This window comes from Bombus huntii, chromosome 6 (genome assembly GCF_024542735.1).
Source record: "Bombus huntii isolate Logan2020A chromosome 6, iyBomHunt1.1, whole genome shotgun sequence".
In the NCBI taxonomy this organism is placed as follows: domain Eukaryota; kingdom Metazoa; phylum Arthropoda; class Insecta; order Hymenoptera; family Apidae; genus Bombus; species Bombus huntii.
In genome coordinates, this window is record NC_066243.1 from 16,555,670 (window position 1) to 16,574,914 (window position 19,245).

At 38.2% G+C, this 19,245-nt stretch overlaps 1 protein-coding gene across 7 annotated transcripts; it reads left to right on the forward strand.

Annotated features, from left to right (window-relative positions):
- The first annotated feature begins 377 nt into the window (after window positions 1–377).
- On the forward strand, window positions 378–16,787 carry LOC126866832 (cryptochrome-1-like). Of its 7 annotated transcripts, XM_050620792.1 has the most exons (12): window positions 3,627–7,070; window positions 7,914–8,081; window positions 8,931–9,980; window positions 10,042–10,293; window positions 10,519–10,703; window positions 10,819–11,048; window positions 11,166–11,333; window positions 11,415–11,555; window positions 11,770–11,921; window positions 12,072–12,274; window positions 12,368–12,394; window positions 12,567–16,787. In XM_050620792.1, exons 3-12 carry the CDS (start codon window positions 9,769–9,771, stop codon window positions 12,719–12,721), a joined length of 1,725 nt encoding a protein of 574 aa, XP_050476749.1. In that variant the 5' UTR covers window positions 3,627–7,070; window positions 7,914–8,081; window positions 8,931–9,768; the 3' UTR covers window positions 12,722–16,787. The 7 variants fall into 7 exon arrangements, 1 of the variants encoding a protein (XP_050476749.1); XR_007690047.1 differs by lacking the exons at window positions 10,042–10,293; window positions 10,519–10,703; window positions 10,819–11,048; ... (4 more) ...; window positions 12,368–12,394; window positions 12,567–16,787 and adding exons at window positions 378–913; window positions 1,200–2,057; window positions 2,139–2,270 and having other exon boundaries at window positions 2,355–6,899; window positions 6,980–7,070; window positions 8,931–9,462; XR_007690049.1 differs by lacking the exons at window positions 10,042–10,293; window positions 10,519–10,703; window positions 10,819–11,048; ... (4 more) ...; window positions 12,368–12,394; window positions 12,567–16,787 and adding exons at window positions 378–913; window positions 1,200–2,057; window positions 2,139–2,270 and having other exon boundaries at window positions 2,355–6,899; window positions 6,980–7,070; window positions 7,917–8,081; window positions 8,931–9,462.
- Window positions 16,788–19,245: the final 2,458 nt, after the last annotated feature.

Sequence of the window (19,245 nt, forward strand, 5' to 3'; positions counted from 1 at the left end):
TTCATTAATTGTTGTATCTATTGGCATAAAGTGGTAAAATTCCCTAAGAAATCTGATTTATAAATCGTGAAACAATATAAATATCGTTCAAAATCTATACATTGATATCTTCTTTCACCTATATGATATTTTAAAGTAGATCAGTTTAAAGAATCAGAATACAATTTTTTTATTTTCTTAGTTAGTATTTAATTTTTCATTATTGAAATGGTATATTATATTAATCATTGTTTAACTGTTAAATAATAGAATTATAAATATTATTATTGTCGTCGATGTTTAGAAAATATGTATTGCAAAATTACAAAAATAATTAGAATACTGACAAAAATATATAGTAGAAAACTTGTTAGAGAAAGATATTAAAGACAGGTATATTTCCACAAAAATCAAAATAGGTTCTAATTTAAAAAAATTATATTTTGTATACTGAACTGGCAATTAATTATAAAAGATCTGCAATTTCGATTAGGCTGTTTGCGAGTGTTCCATTCAGTAAGAGAACCACGGTTCTCGAAATGATCATAGTGGTTGTTATGTTTCTTTAAAGAATATGGCAAGATGGCGACATATTTGAAGCGAACGTCAAAATTATTTGATATTTCTTTGACACGACCATCGGTGGATATTAGTCTACGAGATTTAATATGCCCAGTATGCCGCAGCATCCTGATTGAGCCAGTAACATTACCGTGCACACACAATCTTTGCTTAAAATGTTTGAAAGGTACTTTCGAACACAATAGTTTGAGTTGCCCTCTCTGTAGAATACGAGTCGGTTCTTGGCTACGTACAGCAACGAAGACCGAAACATTAGTTAATAACGGTCTTTGGGAATTAATTCGAACTAAATTTTCTAAAGAAGTTGAAAGCAAATATAGCGGTGACGACAGAAGTATCGATTTGGATGCTGGTAAGTTTCCTATAAGACAAGATAAACAAATGTAACATAACCTCTTTAGTTATATATTATCATAACATTAATATGTATAGAAATATACGCATGTATAAATGATTGAAAGTATAAAATGAATCTTCTCAAAAATAAAAAAATACAATTTTGTAATAGTAGGAATTATTTTGTGCTACTTATCATTCCTATTTGTTGTTATTGAAAACAAAGTATGATTTAAATGTTATTTGAAATTATGTGATCGTTATATATAATAGATGTGTAATAAACTATTTTTCTCTTACAGACTATACTGGTGCTAAAAAAATACTTAGTGCAGCTGGAGAAATTCGGCAGGAATATGAAGTGCAACTTCAAATGGCAGAGGAAGAAATACGATGTCAAAGGAAAGCTGAGCAGATAGCCAGCGAGTCTTTAATTCGCAAAATTCAGGAAGAAGAACAGCAACAACAACTAGCTCAATTAACTCAAGATCAGTTACTTGCTAAATCTTTAGTAAAGAAACAGCTTGTGGGCAAACACAAAGAAGTTTCTAAATATAAGGACTCTCTTAATGTATCTAATAGTTGTTTTCATGCTTCAAGATTGAATGTTGCCACTATGACTGAAGTAAATTCATATAACGTAGAAGCGCAAAGTTCGAAGTATGAAAAACCGCCTCTTTTAGATTCTCAAGATAATCCAGGTTTAAGAAGGTCAAATATTGCATTAATATCTAAAATCCGTGCAGAAAGATATGCGTCCAGTATAAAAAACAATGCAAACTTGCCTAGAACATGTAATGATCCTACAAGTAAATTTTGTTGTCAGAAACCAACTGTACATAATGCTATTTCAAGAACTTTAAAGCATCAAACAGTGTCTAAAATAATTGAACCTTGTATCTCAAAATGTTCCTTGGAACCTAGAACATCTACTTCGAAAATATATGGTACTCAGAGCAAAGAAGAGTTGCATGTACCAAATGATATTGTAAACAGTAAAAAGAAAAGTTTAAGTGTGGAAGTGTGTGTGTCTTCGGGAGACGATGACGAAAGAACGGGAAGTGCTGAAAGTGCTGGTAGTCATGATAGCATTAACCAAGAAATTCATCATTTTAAACCTATCAAGGCCATGCCAAGAACACCATTAAAAATGTCTACAGGTTGAATTTTGTTTTTATTGTATACACTTACGTTCAAATTTCAACTCTTTTTTAAATAATTTGTATAATATTGCATTACAGATGGAAGACAAATAGATCCAAAATTAATTAGAGTTGTTCCTATACTTAAAAGAATATCTAACGTTGTACCTAAACCACCATCTCAGGCACATTTGAAACGAATTATTGGATGTTCCTGGAGTGCATTTCGAGGTAGGTTAATTTTACAATGCAATGCAGTTTTTACAGGATATAATGTCACACGAGTAGAAACAATCATACTTTTAAATATCGTAGGGAAAACTAAACAGAGCTCTAAGGAGAAAGATGTGTGTAAAGAAGAGATTGAACAGAAACCATCAACATCTTGTAATCAATCACAAACAAAATTTCAAACAGACGATAGTATCCATAAACTTGAATATATTTCAGAGGTATCGTTTGATTCTAATAAGAATTATGCTAAGAATGTGAATAATATAATTAATGGCACTAAAATCAGTAAAAACTTAATATTAGAAGAGCATAGAGATATTAGAAAGGTACAAAAATCATGGAAATCTCATATTAGAAACGGCATGGTATGTAAATCTAAACGACAAAAATCTTTATGGATTAAACAAGATATTAAGGCTGCAACAAATATGAAATATATGAGTGATATCGAAATGAGAAATTTGAGTTCTCCATCTGAATCTATAAAGCTAAATTCACTTTACAATGAGAAGTCCGAAATACGAGGCGAGAATGAAATAACAATTGAAAATATTGCGGAAAGAATAAAGAAAAGAAAAATAAACACGGATAAAAAGAATTCCAATAGAGTATCCTCGTCAGGTTTAGAAACAATCATGAAAAGAGACACAAGAAAGAGACTATGTAGGAAAGAGGAGATTGAATATAAGATGACAGATGATGTTCCTGTTACAGTACAGAACAGAAGTAGAACTAAGTTTACTAGAGCTACTTTATCGAAATCGAAACAGCGAAGGGCATGCCCAGAAAAACAGTCTAGTACAGAAAATTCTGAAAAAGGAGATCCTTCTATAAGATTAAATTGCCAGAATAACAATTCTGGCTTAAAAAGAACAACTCGAAAGATACGACACACGAACAGTTCCATAAATAGTGGCACAAATATAACATATGAGCATATGGACAATATGGACACTTGTAATTTGTCTGAATCTTGTGTCGAGATGCAAACATGTATATCAGAGAATAATAATACTACTGAAACAAGTATAATTGTAGAGAAAAATGTTCTTTCGGATGAAGAAATTATTAAAGAGCAGGAACGAATGGAAAGATTAGTTATTCAAGAAAAGGAAGATTTTGAATTGGCCCAGAGATTGCAGGCAAAGTTCGACGAGATGGAAGGAATAGCTGCTCGAACCAGAAGATCTAGGAGGGCGATTGAGAGTGAAACGATTGAGTTAGACTTATATAAAATCGATGCCGGGAGAAATGTACAAAAAGCAATGAATTCGCATACTGCCAAATCATCGATTATCAACCACACTGTAAACACTGAGGCTAAGAAACGTGGTAGACCTCCGAAGCGTATAAAATAATCTATCAACATGGATCATTATGTCGGCAAATCGCGAACCTTCCACATGGATGTTCCTATAAAGTATAAAAGAAAGGTTTGAATGACACATTGTACAATAATTTATCTATCTTAATCGAATTATTTGCGTGGCTTGATGTGTGTACCTGGATATATTATTATGACCGTAAAAAGAGACAAAAAGTCACAATGCGTTCAGGAAAATGTTTAATGAACGTATATGATCGTGTTTTGTAACATATTTTATTTACATTTGATGTTAAAAATGGAAAAGTACTGTATTAAATCGCAAAGCGATAAGGTATTTTGAAAAACAACTAATCCTAAAGAAACAAAAGCAAAGCTTTTTCTCAAGCATTTTTATTCTTTGTTGTCTTCAAATTATATAATAATTAATAGGAGACACAATTCGACTGACGCATAAAAAATGGGATTCTTGAGATTAAAATTATAGCTTTAAAAAGAGTTACTACGTATAAAAACAATACACACAAAATACGTAGTGGTACTATTATACAGTTAAGTATTCATTTTATAAAAATGAAGGTAATCATTAAAACTTAGTATCACATTTATATCTGAAATAGTATTATCTTCTTTTATATAAAAACAAGAGAAGAGCTCTAGTTTTCTGCTAAATGCAATTATAGGCCAAGCAAAATTAAGATCTTGTTTCTCTCCTGTTTTATAGAGCATTTTTTTGTGTCTTATCATTTACCACAGCAACGTTGATTAATGTCCTTTAATCTAACGAATTTCACTGAATTAACAATGGTAAAACGTCGCACTTAACGTTTGGTAGCAAATTATATAAGCGTAATATTATTATTGTTAATCTTATAGAAATTTGTAGCATTTTCGGTTTCTAACCGAACTTCGTAAGTTAGACAAATTGTTTTTTCACACAGTGATTTGACCGGGAAATCTTTCTGTGGAAAGAAATTTGATTTTGTACGCTTCGTAATCGTATTGCTAATGTCATATTGTTATATGCAATATTTTGGAATATTTGTAATTGTTGCACGTATCAACAGTTTTCTGTCTCTCTTCCGATCATTTTCTTTTCATTTCCACACAGTTTTTCCTTTTTCGTTTTTTTTTCTTTCTTTCTTATCTTTACCGTACTCTAAAGTATTAAATCTTCGACGAAGTAATGACTAATTTGATCGAAATGTGTATCTTTTTAACTTCATACGCGGTACACAGAACAAAATATTGCAGACATAAATTATGTTTCGACCAGAAGACTTCAAACATATGATTTACTAATTGTTATTTACGTCATGCGTTTATAGTTGTACACGAATTAATAGCATCGACAGAGTACAAGTTATTTCTGATGAACGATGAACGACGGGGATTTGAGGGAATGTGAACGGAGTGGGGGCGGCAGTGGAAGAAGTAAAATAGGGAGAAAGTGGAAAGAATTTTTGCGAACGCATAAGTATGATATCGAGGTGCTTCAACGCTAGTTGCATAGCAGCGTTGTAACATGTTGTTACACAATAATAGAGTAATATGCGTCAGACATCTCGTTAGATTTATTTCTTACTCCGTCAATAGTGATAGTCTTTCAATTCACGTAGATACATACATGCATTCATACAATACATAAATCATATATGTATATATATGATTAGTAGATATAATTAAATATCGTATACACTAGTGTACGATTTCGAAGGAAGTAAATTAATCAAGATTAATACATTATAGCTTCGAATACAACTTATCGCGCAAATGTACTAAAAGTGCGTATTGATGAAGATTCAAAGGGATTAAACTAACTAAACTATAAGATTTACGAATGTATAAAGAAAATATTTACATATAGATTAATTACATGATATCGTCGAACAATATGTATCAGTAAATAAGGAATGGCGAGATATGTATAATCCAGATTTGAAAACAGAAAAACGAATACAAGAATAATGTAACAACGGTGAATAACATGGATTTTTGAAAAGTCATTTTTATATACATTGCACGACTTGCAGATAGAAATAATGTATCGAAAGTAATGGGAAGGAATCAATCATCGAGTACCTTGTTGTACTATTGTTCTTCCTGATACCTTTTATGTATCAATACAAATAAACAGATGTAATTATTCTACGAAACATTTCTCTTTATACGTATACTTGTACTTGTCTGAATAGTTAAGTTTCTTGAATAGATTTGTATCAACCAATAAAATTATCAATACTGTAAAATCACAATTAAGTTAAACGCGCCGGTCGATATTAAAATTTACAGTTAAACGAATTAAAGAGTATATTTGTTTATGGAATCCAGCGTGTGATCGATGTATCAACGCCGAGTCAGCTGCATCGCGTTACATCACTGGTGTATATCTATAGTGTAATATGTACTGAAAAAAATGGTAATGCGTATGCGCGTGACAATTCGGTCAAGGGTATCTTAGAGGTAAATATCCTAACCTACGAGATTTATATAATGAGCTTTCATGAGATTTCTATGGGCTAGCAAGAAAAATTGATGAATTCTTTTACAATAGTTTTTATAAAGTAGAGATCATTTTGTAAATGCGTTTACAGACCAGAGTAAGAATTTTTGATTAGGTTTGATATTAAAGTCTATGAAATTTTCGCATGAAATCAGTCGATAATAGTCAATACAGAGTGGAGTAAAAAAGAACAATTGCAGCATCTCCCAGTAATCCTTGCATCGGTTGTATGAAATAACAAAATAATAAGACGATCCACTTTCTCCGCGCAAAGTGTTAATTAAGTGCAACGATATCGACTGATTAAATGGAAAAAAAAACGGTATCTACCTATTCAGAGCATGACAGAACGAACGATGAGCAGAATGTACGAATGCTAAAATAAAAGAAGAAAAGAAACAGTAAGAGGAAAGGAAAAAGGAAATGATAAGCGGTATATACATACATAGAAGAGGCGTATAGAACCACGGCGGGTGCAACGTGACCGATGAACCACGTGATCGAGTTGGCCAATTGCAAGGTACGCGGGGACGCTGTCACGTTGCATTCGGCGTGGCTCCGCGTCCCCTTGCTCTTACAGCATATCTCTCCTTCTCTATGTCTACTGGACAAGTTGTACGTTGTACGTTGGCATATGCGAGCAACTGTTTCTTGTGCGCGTTTCGCATCCATGTTCGTTCGTTCGTTCGTTGCAAATTACTTTTACGTCCGTTCTCCCGGAAAGCTGGAAAAATTCCATTATCCGAAACAAGTATCGAATTTCACCGGTCGCAACAATCGCCGCCGATCTTACCAATGAGTTACTATTATCTTTGCATGATCATTCAATCATCTAAACGCGTGGAATGTTAAACCGAATGTGTATGCTGTTTTTTCTAGTTCTGATAAGTTTGTCCAGTGCGTCGTTTAACTAACGTTCAACGATATCGCGAATTCGGATACATTAAAATGTCCGCGCATCCACACGATTGTAAGTGTTCGTTCGTAAATGCACGTTAGACGTTTTGCTTCCAAATTTCACCTTCGCTCCCTTGCTAATTCCGGTTATCGCAACGCAATCTTCTGTTGCTAGTAGTGACATTCTTAACCGACTATCTTTATCTTGTATCATCTTAAAGTTTTATAGCGTGTCTTTCCTGCTTTTCATCGATCATCTAACGATTTCTTGTCGATTGACACAATATTCATTCTATAATTGGATGATCGATATTTACAAGTAAACATTAATCGCGGATAAGCACATGCAGCTTTTGTGTTATCCAATCGATCTTTGCTGCAACGATTTATCAAATTGTTGTACTTGTTTATTTGCATTTGTCTCACTTTTGTTTTATGGATATACGTAACACATACAGCCATTATCGAATGTAAAATGTTCTCTTCGATCGAATCGCTTAACATTAAATGAAACAGTACATATTGAGAAGCAAGTATCGTTATGCCGCGTCCTTTTTTATCGACAGAACCCCGACTTCACGACTATGTGCAGAGATTTATAATATTTGCGTCACATTTTTCAAGCCATTAAAAGAGAGCGATTATAGCAATAGCATATAGGGAAAAATATAAATTGCAAAATATTATCGAAATTATTTAGCGTCTAAATGAATTTTACTTAATTAATTAAATTTAAACGATTTTAATTGTACAAGGATTTTATAAAGGGATCTTATAAAAAGACTTTAGAAAATTAAACATTATTCTTAGAAGAATTATAACTTTGGATTTAAGAGAGTAATTTTGAAGTCAGAAAGCTCGATCGCCTCGTAGATATACCATTCGATATTGCTGATGCTGTTGGTTCTTATCGCAGTAGATCAAGTTGAAGACCTATCGTTGAAGATGTGTGCTGTGACAATTTGCACGTTGAACGAAGGATGCCGGTAATCAATCGATCACCGAAATCAATTTCAAGGAGAATAGACAGTGGCTGCGAAAGAGGCTAAGCTCCGTCCACGAAACTTCACGTTCCGAGAAACAGGTATTACAATCATATAATTATATAATACTCGTCTATATTCGGGCATGACGGGGAGTGCTAGTTACGTGAATCGACCTGGAATTAATTCACAGAAAGAAAAACCTAATACTACAATACATATATAATGTGTCATACGTCGTATCGTTGATAGACTTTATTTCATTATTTTTATTCATATTTACTTCTAATGTTTTTACGGACTTGTTTATAAATAGAAATAACTAATAGAGGGATATAATACTTCTGTGATTTCGACTGTTCGGGTTCTGATCGATCGTTCCAATCGTAATCGATAAAAGTTGCGGTAGCTAGCCACAGTGCGATAAATTTCCAATTTGTATCTTGATACCTGTCGCCATTCATCGAAATAACACGTAACTCGTTAGTGTTTGCGTACGCGTTAATCGTCACTCTTCTTTTCTGGTACGAAGGTTTAAGAAGACGATTGACACGGGTGAACGGAACTTAACAGACGGTATTTACGTTCGCGCAGACATTTCTAAATGTTACGAGTGTGACATAATAACACGGCAACGATAAACCGAACGCCTGTTACTATCGATTCCCCTCCCTGCGTACTACAGTGGAGTCGACCGTGATACGTCATACGTCAGTTAGTGCGTAACGTGCACCACAGTAGAAATGTCGGAAATGTGTCAGACGTAGAAATTAGGCGATGTATGATATATCGATGCACGGGTTCGTTGATTCACTGCTCTCTCTTTCTTTTTCATTGTTCTTTGGGGGTGTCCGATGCGAAGCTCGTATCGGACTAAATCGGAATGATCGAGACCTACTGCTGCAAGAGTGTTTTATAAGATTATAATGCAAAGTAAAAAAAAATTCCAGACAATATACCCCGATATCGCCTACCGTGCTTTCTTCCTCTACCTTCTCTCCTGGGATCGCTCTGTTTAAAGAACTTCTACGTAATAGCTACTTCTAGCTACTACTAAATGATCGAATGATGCCGAAAGACAAATAAGATTAAAAGACGCTAGAGACGTAGCAAAAAAACAAAAGAAAGGACCAATTGGAGAAGATAAGGAAAAGCCAAACCTATAGAAACTACGAAGAGAATAGATAGTGGCGCGCGATATAAATCGATCACGTTTGAGCGGCAGGAATTCTTCCTTTCCATAGACGGTAGAAAATCTCGATCGAGAGAATAGTAAATCGATCGATCTTGTTCTCGACTTTGATGACGTAAAAACGAGGCGGAATCGATTTGTCAGGACGATGATACTCGAAGACTGAAGATACTGTTCCATCGAGGTGGTTAACTTAAAAATTTACAAAGAAGTGCATCCTTCGGATTATCTCTCTCCTAGGAGAGGAATGACGGAAAAAGGAAAACATAGGGAGGGAAAAGGAACGAAGGGAGGGCAAGAAAATTAAAAAAAGATGTTAAAGAATGTTGCGTCTGTGTTCGTATGCGTATATGTATGTGCGTGTGCCCGCGCCCGCATCTGTATGTACGCGCGAGTGTGTGTGTACTCTGTGCCTGTGAAACAGTGACAAGAACACGCAGGGACAGATACGAAGAGCAGAGGGAGAGCTGTTTAGTTGTTTAAAAATGTGCTGCTTGTTTAATAGAACACCGCTGTTATTACCGAAAATTTGAAAAGATCGAGAGGAGAAAAGACGAATTTGAAGAAAATCGACCGACCTAGCAGGAGAAGGGAAAATGACGGGTAGTCGTAGTAGCGAAATAAATCCGGATGTGACGGTGCGTGGCGAGGGTGGAAAGCATACGGTTCATTGGTTTCGCAAAGGTCTCAGGCTTCACGATAATCCTTCGCTGAGGGAAGGTCTTACCGGAGCCACTACGTTTCGTTGCGTGTTCGTTTTGGATCCATGGTTCGCCGGAAGTACCAACGTTGGCATCAATAAGTGGAGGTGAGTACGCGAGTTAACGTTTAACAAATACAGTTCGCTTTACAATTCGGTTTTTCCACAGGTTCTTGCTACAGTGTTTGGAAGATCTCGACTGCTCCTTGCGAAAATTGAACTCCAGACTATTCGTGATAAGAGGTCAGCCGGCGGACGCTCTGCCGAAATTGTTCAAGGAATGGGGTACCACGAATTTGACCTTCGAGGAAGATCCAGAGCCATTCGGACGCGTGCGAGACCACAACATCTCGGCACTCTGCAAGGAGCTTGGTATCTCGGTGGTCCAAAAGGTCTCGCATACTCTTTACAAGTTGGACGAGTGAGTGGAAATACTATCATTCGATCGACCTTCCATTCTTAAATTCGCTTCTCTTCCCTAGCCGGTTATTGGTCGTCGATAGACGTCGCGAGCTATCCACTAGTCCTTCCAGTGGTGTAATGTTTTTTCTGTTCCGATAATATTTATAAATTTCCTGGTAATATTCTTTCCCCGTGTATGTGACGATGTCAGCGAGCATCGACGATCGTGTCTTTCGCGTTTCAGGATCATCGAGAGGAACGGAGGGAAGCCACCGTTGACTTATCATCAATTTCAAAATGTGGTTGCCAGTATGGATCCTCCAGAACCATCGGTGCCGACTGTCACTTCTGCTTGCATAGGTTCGGCCTACACCCCTCTGAAAGAGGACCACGATGATCATTACGGTGTTCCAACGCTCGAAGAACTTGGTAAACTTACGCGTTCGTTTATCGCGTATTTATTTCGAGTGATTATTTCGGCTATGTAGAGGGAACTGGATCGAGAGTTTCGTTGTAAGGAGTTAGTTATCCTAATGATTAACAGGCTTCGACACGGAGGGTCTTCTTCCGCCTGTATGGGTTGGAGGCGAAAGCGAGGCTCTGGCACGGTTGGAGCGTCATCTAGAAAGGAAGGCCTGGGTGGCTAGTTTCGGGAGACCGAAAATGACCCCGCAATCATTGTTGCCCAGTCAAACCGGTCTTTCGCCTTATTTACGATTCGGATGCTTGAGTACCCGGCTATTTTATTATCAGCTCACTGACCTCTATAAGAAGGTAAGGTAACATTATCCATTTAATCGACGTGGATCGCAACTGCTGCGATTGTAAATTATAAATTAGTCACAATCATCGACATTCGATTGAAAGATTATACGTATCAATGTTTTATAGATAAAGAAAGCCGTACCACCGCTTTCGTTGCACGGGCAACTTTTATGGCGTGAATTTTTTTACTGCGCTGCTACGAAGAACCCAAATTTCGATCGGATGCAGGGTAATCCAATTTGCGTGCAAATCCCTTGGGACAAGAATGTCGAAGCACTTGCCAAGTGGGCAAACGTGAGTGAATTCGTTTATAGACAAATCGTCCGTTATTTCTTGAGTTTTCATAAAAAATCGTAAGAGACGTTTGTCGGACAGGGCCAAACGGGATTTCCCTGGATCGATGCGATCATGACACAACTAAGAGAAGAAGGTTGGATACATCACTTGGCTAGACACGCGGTCGCCTGTTTCTTAACCAGAGGCGACCTTTGGATCTCCTGGGAAGAAGGAATGAAGGTAAAATGCCACTTGTTGTACATTGACATTTCGACTAGCATTCTAGAGGATTGACTGTAGCATACTTTGCTGTCTCGCGATATCATAAAACTACTTAAGTCCGTTTCGTTCGACGTTTGTCCCATTAGTTTCATCTCTGTCGATCGTCTTTCTTGCCATATTGGTTGCCAGTTCGTTCAGCGAGATACAAAGTTAATCGAAATTTTTGTCAAAGGTGTTCGACGAGTTGTTGCTAGATGCTGATTGGTCGGTGAACGCGGGAATGTGGATGTGGTTATCGTGCAGTTCTTTCTTCCAACAATTCTTCCACTGCTATTGCCCGGTGAGATTCGGCAGAAAAGCTGATCCGAATGGCGATTACATTAGGTAACTTTAGATCGCTTCTAAACGACGTTTCTTCGGCATTAGAGTTTCGATTGTGATTTTGACTTTCGACATCTCGTAATCTATACTATACACGATACCGAATGACTTCGTCTCGTGATTTGTTTTCTTTTGTATTCTATTTTGATACAGGCGATACTTGCCGATCTTGAAAAATTTTCCTACGAGATATATTCATGAACCGTGGAACGCACCACTTAGCGTGCAACGTGCAGCCAAATGTATTATTGGCAAAGACTATTCATTACCGATGGTGAATCACAGCAAGAGCTCCAGGATCAACATCGAGAGAATGAAGCAAGTCTATCAGCAATTAAACAAATATCGTGGAAACGGTGTGTTCTCGACTCGCTCTTTAGCAGAATCTTAAACGTTTGACATTTAAAGTGCGAAAATATTACTTCTATTCTTTTTTTTTATCGTTGCAGGCGCCTCCCTTAAAGGAGAAACAGTTGGTAAGTCGTTTATACCATTCATTTTCACCTCCTTTATCGTTCAATTTACTCAGAAGTATGAACTCTTAAGGTATAAACTAAGGTATATCTCTTGAAACGAAAGTATATTCTACATATCACCTTCCTTATGTACACACAACAAATATGTAACAAATAGTTTTTTTTCGACAAGGTTTATTGAATGCACTACCGCCTCCATCGGTAAAAGAGAACGAGGAAGAGAAGAAGAAGACGAAGCAATCTCCGCCTCCCCCGGAGAATCAATCCAAGATGGAAGCTCTTGCCAAGACAACGCAACATCAGCAACAGCACCATCAACATCAATAACGACGACTACACTGACGTCGTCGAAGCAATTAGGCGATAATCCGAAGAAACGAAATTTTGATTATTTCCTATTTCTACTTAATTCACACTTATTTATTTGCCGTCATTACGTCGATGCTGGAATCATCTTAATTGTAATTCATCGTAACGCGTGTAATCGTTAATAGTTTGAAAAAGTTATTTGCAGTGAAAGCAAAGCCATCCATCGTGTCTGTTCAAATGTTCGTTTGTATTTAGAAGTATGTTTCGAAACAAGAAACGTAAAACTTGAACGTTATGGCAAGAAAAATGACGATGAGACGAATTTTATAATTCCAATCGTTGTACATAATACATCCATTATACGTCGTAAATAAAAATTTTTCATGCAAACTTGTTTGATAATAATTGCTTCTGATTGTGCAATCAGCTATACCGATCCCTGCCACTCTTTTTTTCTATACATTAAACTAAAACCATCGTATACATTAGCCACAATTTATCGTACAAAAGAACGATATCCTACTTACCGCGTCATAAAGTTTCATCGTTACTTACTAGGCGGGAAAAGGTGATAAAGGAAATTAAAAGAAAGTAAAAAATGAAACAAACGATATGTCGACCGATAATACGATCAAATGGGGAGAATTCGTTAAAAAAATATGCACAAGCGTTACTCTGAACACCAACAATTTACTCGTTTCGAACATTTATCCCTCAAGGTATGTTCTTTGATAGGGACAAGTGTTGAGAAAGGAGTTTAGTATTGCCGAGCCTGAACCTCGATGAGACGAAGACTCGACGAGGTATCTAATTGACGTATTTCTTGTTTTCGATCGAATCGCAGACCGATTCGTCTAGAAAGTAGAGAATCGCGTTTCTTACCTAATAATCCTTAACACGGAACAACGTATCGTTCTCTTTTTCGCTTATAACTTTCGTCGTTGCTAAAGACGTTTACATCGATGCAATGCGCGCGTATGTGTATTTGTACTCACGCCGATCGTTCGCACGGCATCGTGCCAGGAATAATTTACATTAGTGGGATCATTTTTTTATTTTTTCATGTCAACAAATGATATATTTTTAGTGCCTATAGTACTTATAGTTTTACAGTACATTTCTCGTTAGATTTAAACAATTACAAATGAACATTCTTCAACACTCAAAGACGGAACTCTAATGTTTCTCTTTTGCAAAGTTCCTTTCTCTCTGCTGCTCGCACGCCCATACATACGCATATGCATACCACGCGCACGATCTTCTCTCACTTGCATTCGTATTTACCTCATCTTCCTCTCTTTTCTTTCTTTTGTTCCTTCGTTCGTGCGTTCGCTCTTAAATTACAGATTTATTCATCTTATAGGGCTGTTAGTTCTTCGTGTTGCGCATTTCTTGTGTATTTTATAAATGCTTATATGTCTCGTAGTATATTCCCCGTGCAGCACAAGAATCAGAAACTTGCAAATTTCTATGACCACGTTAATAAGTCTCCAAAATGCGTAGCGTTACCAGGATCGGCTATTATCGGGTTAACGCGTTCTTTTCCTATATATATATAATATATATATAGTGTATATATAGTATATATATAGTATATATATAGTATACTATATATATATATACACCGTAAGTATCGTAAGATACGTTTCTTAACGCCGGTTTTTTCTTTCCTGTGATCTACAAAGCAGCGATTTGGCTGCTTACTCTGTTTCCTATTGACATTCGATCAGAATTAAAAACGTAGCTTCGCGTTTGAAAGTCGAATTCTGGAAGTTTGAGCAACCGACGAACAAGCAGTGATTTGTTGCGAGAATTGCTAGGTAGTAAACGAAGAGATCGAAGAAAGAAAGAAAAGGCGATAAAGATTACGAAAGGAAGCTTCGTGATCTCGTTTCGCTCATGGACTAAGACGGCAGCTTTAATTTTCCCGTTACCTGTGCGCTTTGTACTTGTATTTTCGATGCAACTTCCTTTCTATTTATTTCTCATACACGCACGCACACTCACCCGCACGTACATCTCAAGATCGTGCGTTATAGCCAAGGAAGAGCTATACACCAAAGTGAAAGTCCTTCCTAGATAAAGATTTGTCTTCGTTTCACGAAAGCAATAAAAATCTGCACGATTTTCTCACTGGTATAAAGCAACGCTGCGCTAGCAAACGTAAACGAACGTCGAGGTTTCGCCGACAACGTTCTTTCTACGTCGAGAGAACAAACTTTAAGAGAGTTAGTCGATAAATCAGAGGTTAGAGATATCGCTTTGATCGTATCGCCGAATTCGATGAGTCGACGATCTTTGAGCTGTTATCGTGCGAGGAAAATGGCGTCGATACATTTTAACATTTCGTCGTAAAATAATCGGAGAAAAGAAGATCGAGTTTTAGGAAAAATTCCATTAGACTTGACGGAAGAAAGTTGATCGAATCTCGATTTTTGTGCTCGTCTTGGAATGGTACAGTCCAACGTGGCACGTGTTTGCCTGCACGAATGTATAGTGTGTAGGTCACGTGTACGGGGAAGCTATTACCAGTAGTAGACTCTAGAAACTAGATCAAATCAATAACCTAATTAGTTAACGGATAATTGATCGCATTTCAATGGTCGCTGTTTCGTGGGGCAAATATTTGAAAAAGGACGTTGCAATCCGATATCTTGAGATCTCGGGGTAAATTATCGCGTAGGCTGACGAATGGGCTCGAAACAACCATATTTTTGATAATTAAATCGTATCGCATACGTGGTATACGTGTACGTGTACGTGTACTTGCACGTGATTTTCATCGTACGTAGGTGGCCGCACAACGATCGCGAATACCGAAAATAGGCAAATATACTCAAAGATGCTTGTTACTCGGTTTGCGCCGAGTCGTCGTTTCAGAGGTTATGTCGACTATCGCGATTTCGTAGATTCGTTTTATTTCCGCGACGCATTTTGAAGAAACACACGCCAGATCGAATATACATGCACAAGTCCATGCATGCACGGCCATTTGCGCCCGCAATTTGTCTAATTCTTTCTATTTCTTCCTCCACTTCGAGAATACATTCGATTCTTATCCGTCGTTGAATTTCACGTTGCTTCCTTTTCCCCTTCGCCAAATTCTTTTCTTTTCCCACTTGTTCATTTACACACACGCTCTCAAACGTACTTTCTCACACACACGTTTATCTCACATTTTCATTCTTCTTCACTTTTGTATGTTAGTCACTCTTTCGTTCGTTTAACTCGGCTTGATTCGCGTACAACGTAAGTACGCGTTATTGAAGTAGACTTCGATAATTATTTTCGGAATTAAATGTAATCCACTTTTCGGTACAATTAGTGCGGTTAACTAATCTATACTATTAACTATGTTCACAATGATCGCTACAATTACTCATAGTTCATAGTATAAATGTCGACAGCTTACGATACGTACGCTACGCTAACATCGGATTTAAAGTGGTAGTTTTGAGTGCGACACGCTATCGGAAATCTCATTTTCCTCCATCGAACATGTCGTCCGTTCGACGATTCTCTCCTCTGGTATCGTGGCCGATACGCGCATTCACGATCGGCGCGCGTCCTGTTTTCCTCTCTTTCCTTCGCTTCGTTTCATTTCATTTCGTTTCGTTTCATTTTGTTGTTTTCGTAAGGCAAGAGCAGAAAACAAAGTCAAAGAGAAAGACAAAGAATTTCGCGAGTACCGATACTCGTATAATAAAAGCGACGCGTTCTTCTCACCGTTTCCTCGTTTTCCTTTTCTCTTTCCGTGTTCGCCCTTCCTTTTCCATTTTCCTCCTTCCTCTCCCTCTCTTTTTTTTTCTTTTTTTTTTTTATCACCGATCTCCTCTGTTTTCCATCTCGCTTCCCGCCCTTTCGTATTCTCTATCTTCGTATGCGACAAGCGACGTTTAATAATCCTACATAAAACTATGCGTTAATACGCCTATTTAATTGCGGGCACGAGGGGTTAAGTATATATTTACGTTACGCGCTTAAATACAACTGCTAATTAGTTTTACAATACGTTCAACATTTTTGTCCTCCTGATTTCTCTAAGTACCGTTATCTTTTTCTTTTTTTTTTTGGTTAACAACAACAGACTTACTTAACTCTAATTATGTTTCTGGTTTGTTACTTTCTAAGGCCTTGTTTCTAGCACAAATCCTGCTGTCGCTAAGGCAGTGGCTCTTTTAACTTTCTCTCTCTCTCCCTCTCTCTCCCTCTCTCTCTCTCTCCCTCTCTCTCTCTCTCTCTCTCTCTCTCTCTCTCACACATATTTTTCGTTCGCTCTTGCATGCACGCATTCACACTTGTATACGCACGTACTTGATTTTTTATATAATTCGTTCGTTTCGCAATAAATTGTGACAGACTTCCGGTCGATCGAAGGTCGCGCAAACGATCGAGTTCTTTTCAAAGAAATGCCAGGCTAAACGACCGAAACCTGAGGCCGGATTTTTTCTGGAGGGGGAGGACGTGGGGGATTTATCCGCGAAGAACGTGGATTGCGAATCGCTTACATTTCGAACTTATTTCGTGCGAAGAAAGCAGTCGAGTGGGCAAACGAGCGAGAAAGAGAGAGAGGGTAGGGAAAGGGGGCGGGGGGGGGGGGGCAGCGAATGACAAAATTACCAAAAGAATCATTGGAAGATTCTCGACGATACGAGAAGGAATTCGTTCAGATTTGTTCTGGAACAAAAAAAAAAAAAAAGGAAAAAACGCTTCCGATGTGCCTGTTTCAGCCGTGAAATTTACGTCGACTGGATCGGAAGTTGCGCAACGAGACGTTTACCGAACAAATCGGCAGTTTAATTCGTCGTCGTACTTTCATACCGGTGGGTCGTCTCGGTTAAACTTCGTTTCATAGGCGGTCGTAGGTATAAGTCGCGATAACAAGGGAAACGATAATCGAAGAAAGAGAAAGAGAAAGAAAAAGGAAAAAAAGAAGAAACGGGCAAACGTTCCCGGTTACGAAACCACCACGACTGTGACTACGTAAACGTCGACGTCGACGTCGACAGGCTGCTGGCCTGTTTTATGCAAACGCTCTATGTTGGGAGACTTGCGAAATCAATACGTAGTCTGCACCTCTTGCCTCTCTGCCTCTGTCACGCACACATTGTATGCACGTACACGCACACGTACACACACCCACGTGTTCTATCCCTTCACCGTTCCAACCCTATTTCTTCGACACTCTCTTGCTTCAACTTTTTCTCTCGCTAATTTTATGTGGCAGTACTCTCAGTCTCTCTCTCTCTCTCTCTCTCTCCCTCTCCCCCTCCCCCCTCTCTCTCACCTTTTTTCATCTTATCATCGTGCCCATGGTTAGCCTCCTCGTCGAAACTCGAGCACCGCTCAAACTAGCCCTCGCCCAAAACTTCTCTCTCGACGGCTGATAGCCAGCTGTTGTCCATCTCCTTTTTCCTTTTCTTCGTGTTCTACGATTCGGATACACGCGAAGCCCCCTTACGCGAAGCGTACATCTGCCCTTTCACGTCGCGTTATTCTCGATTTCTTTGATTTAAAGCGTTAACAGCGTGGAAGGCTGAAGAAGAAGAAGAAAAAGAAGAAGAAGAAGAAGAAGAAGAGGAAGAAAAAGAAGAGAAGCAACGCTGCGAATGATCGAAACATTTCTGTAAAACTAGCGAATTTGCGGTATTAGCTAAATAAATGTCTCTCATCGACGATCGAACGAGTGTTTTTACCTTGATCCTGATACCATGGGTCAGCATTGTGCGATTTTCTCACTGTCCTTTGCTCGTGTTTTGATCTTTGGTCTTGTCGTGCGATATGCTTTTTTTCTTTTTACTAGAACGGACGATAGATAGACAGACAGACAGAGAGAAACGAAGGAAAAGACGAACGAACGATAGGATACGATAAGAAACAGTTGGAAGAGGACAAGGAAAACTTTCAACGAATTTGTTACGAGGATCGCACGGGGATAGGGGAATTTCTTAATTCTTTTACGAACAACTTGCTGGAGTCAGATGGGTACGGATTCCTGGGACCACGGTCGTTGTCGCGTCTCGTCGTCGATCTCGCGAGGTGACGCGGACAAAACGAAAAGAAGGCGAAAGAAGAAGGAAAGAGGGGAATGATAAAACGGGAGTGAAAAAGGTCGGAATGAATTTTCAGTAACAGTCGTAAAAACGTGGAAGATCAAAGGAACGGTCTAGCTCGAAGCACAGGCCTTTTACTTCTGTAACGATATTATCGTGCTTCCACCCATTCGCACCTTATTATTTTCCCTTTGTAGGCGAAAACAATATTCGCGTGCAACGTCCGCGTGACGTTCGCGAGAAACGAATTTCCCCTTGAAACAAAAGATGACGGATTCGTTGAGAAATCCGCGACTACGAGCTCGACAGCGAAGGTTCGCGGGTTTCGAGAAACGAGTAGTTTCTCGTAAGGAAGCGCGTTAGGCGCATTAGCACCGCGATATCGCGAATGGGCGTGACGGTTGTTATCGATTCGCGATTGAGAATTCCAAACAAGAGACAGAATCGCCGTTCATCGATTGCTTCTTTTCGAGCGCGAATAGCGGAAAA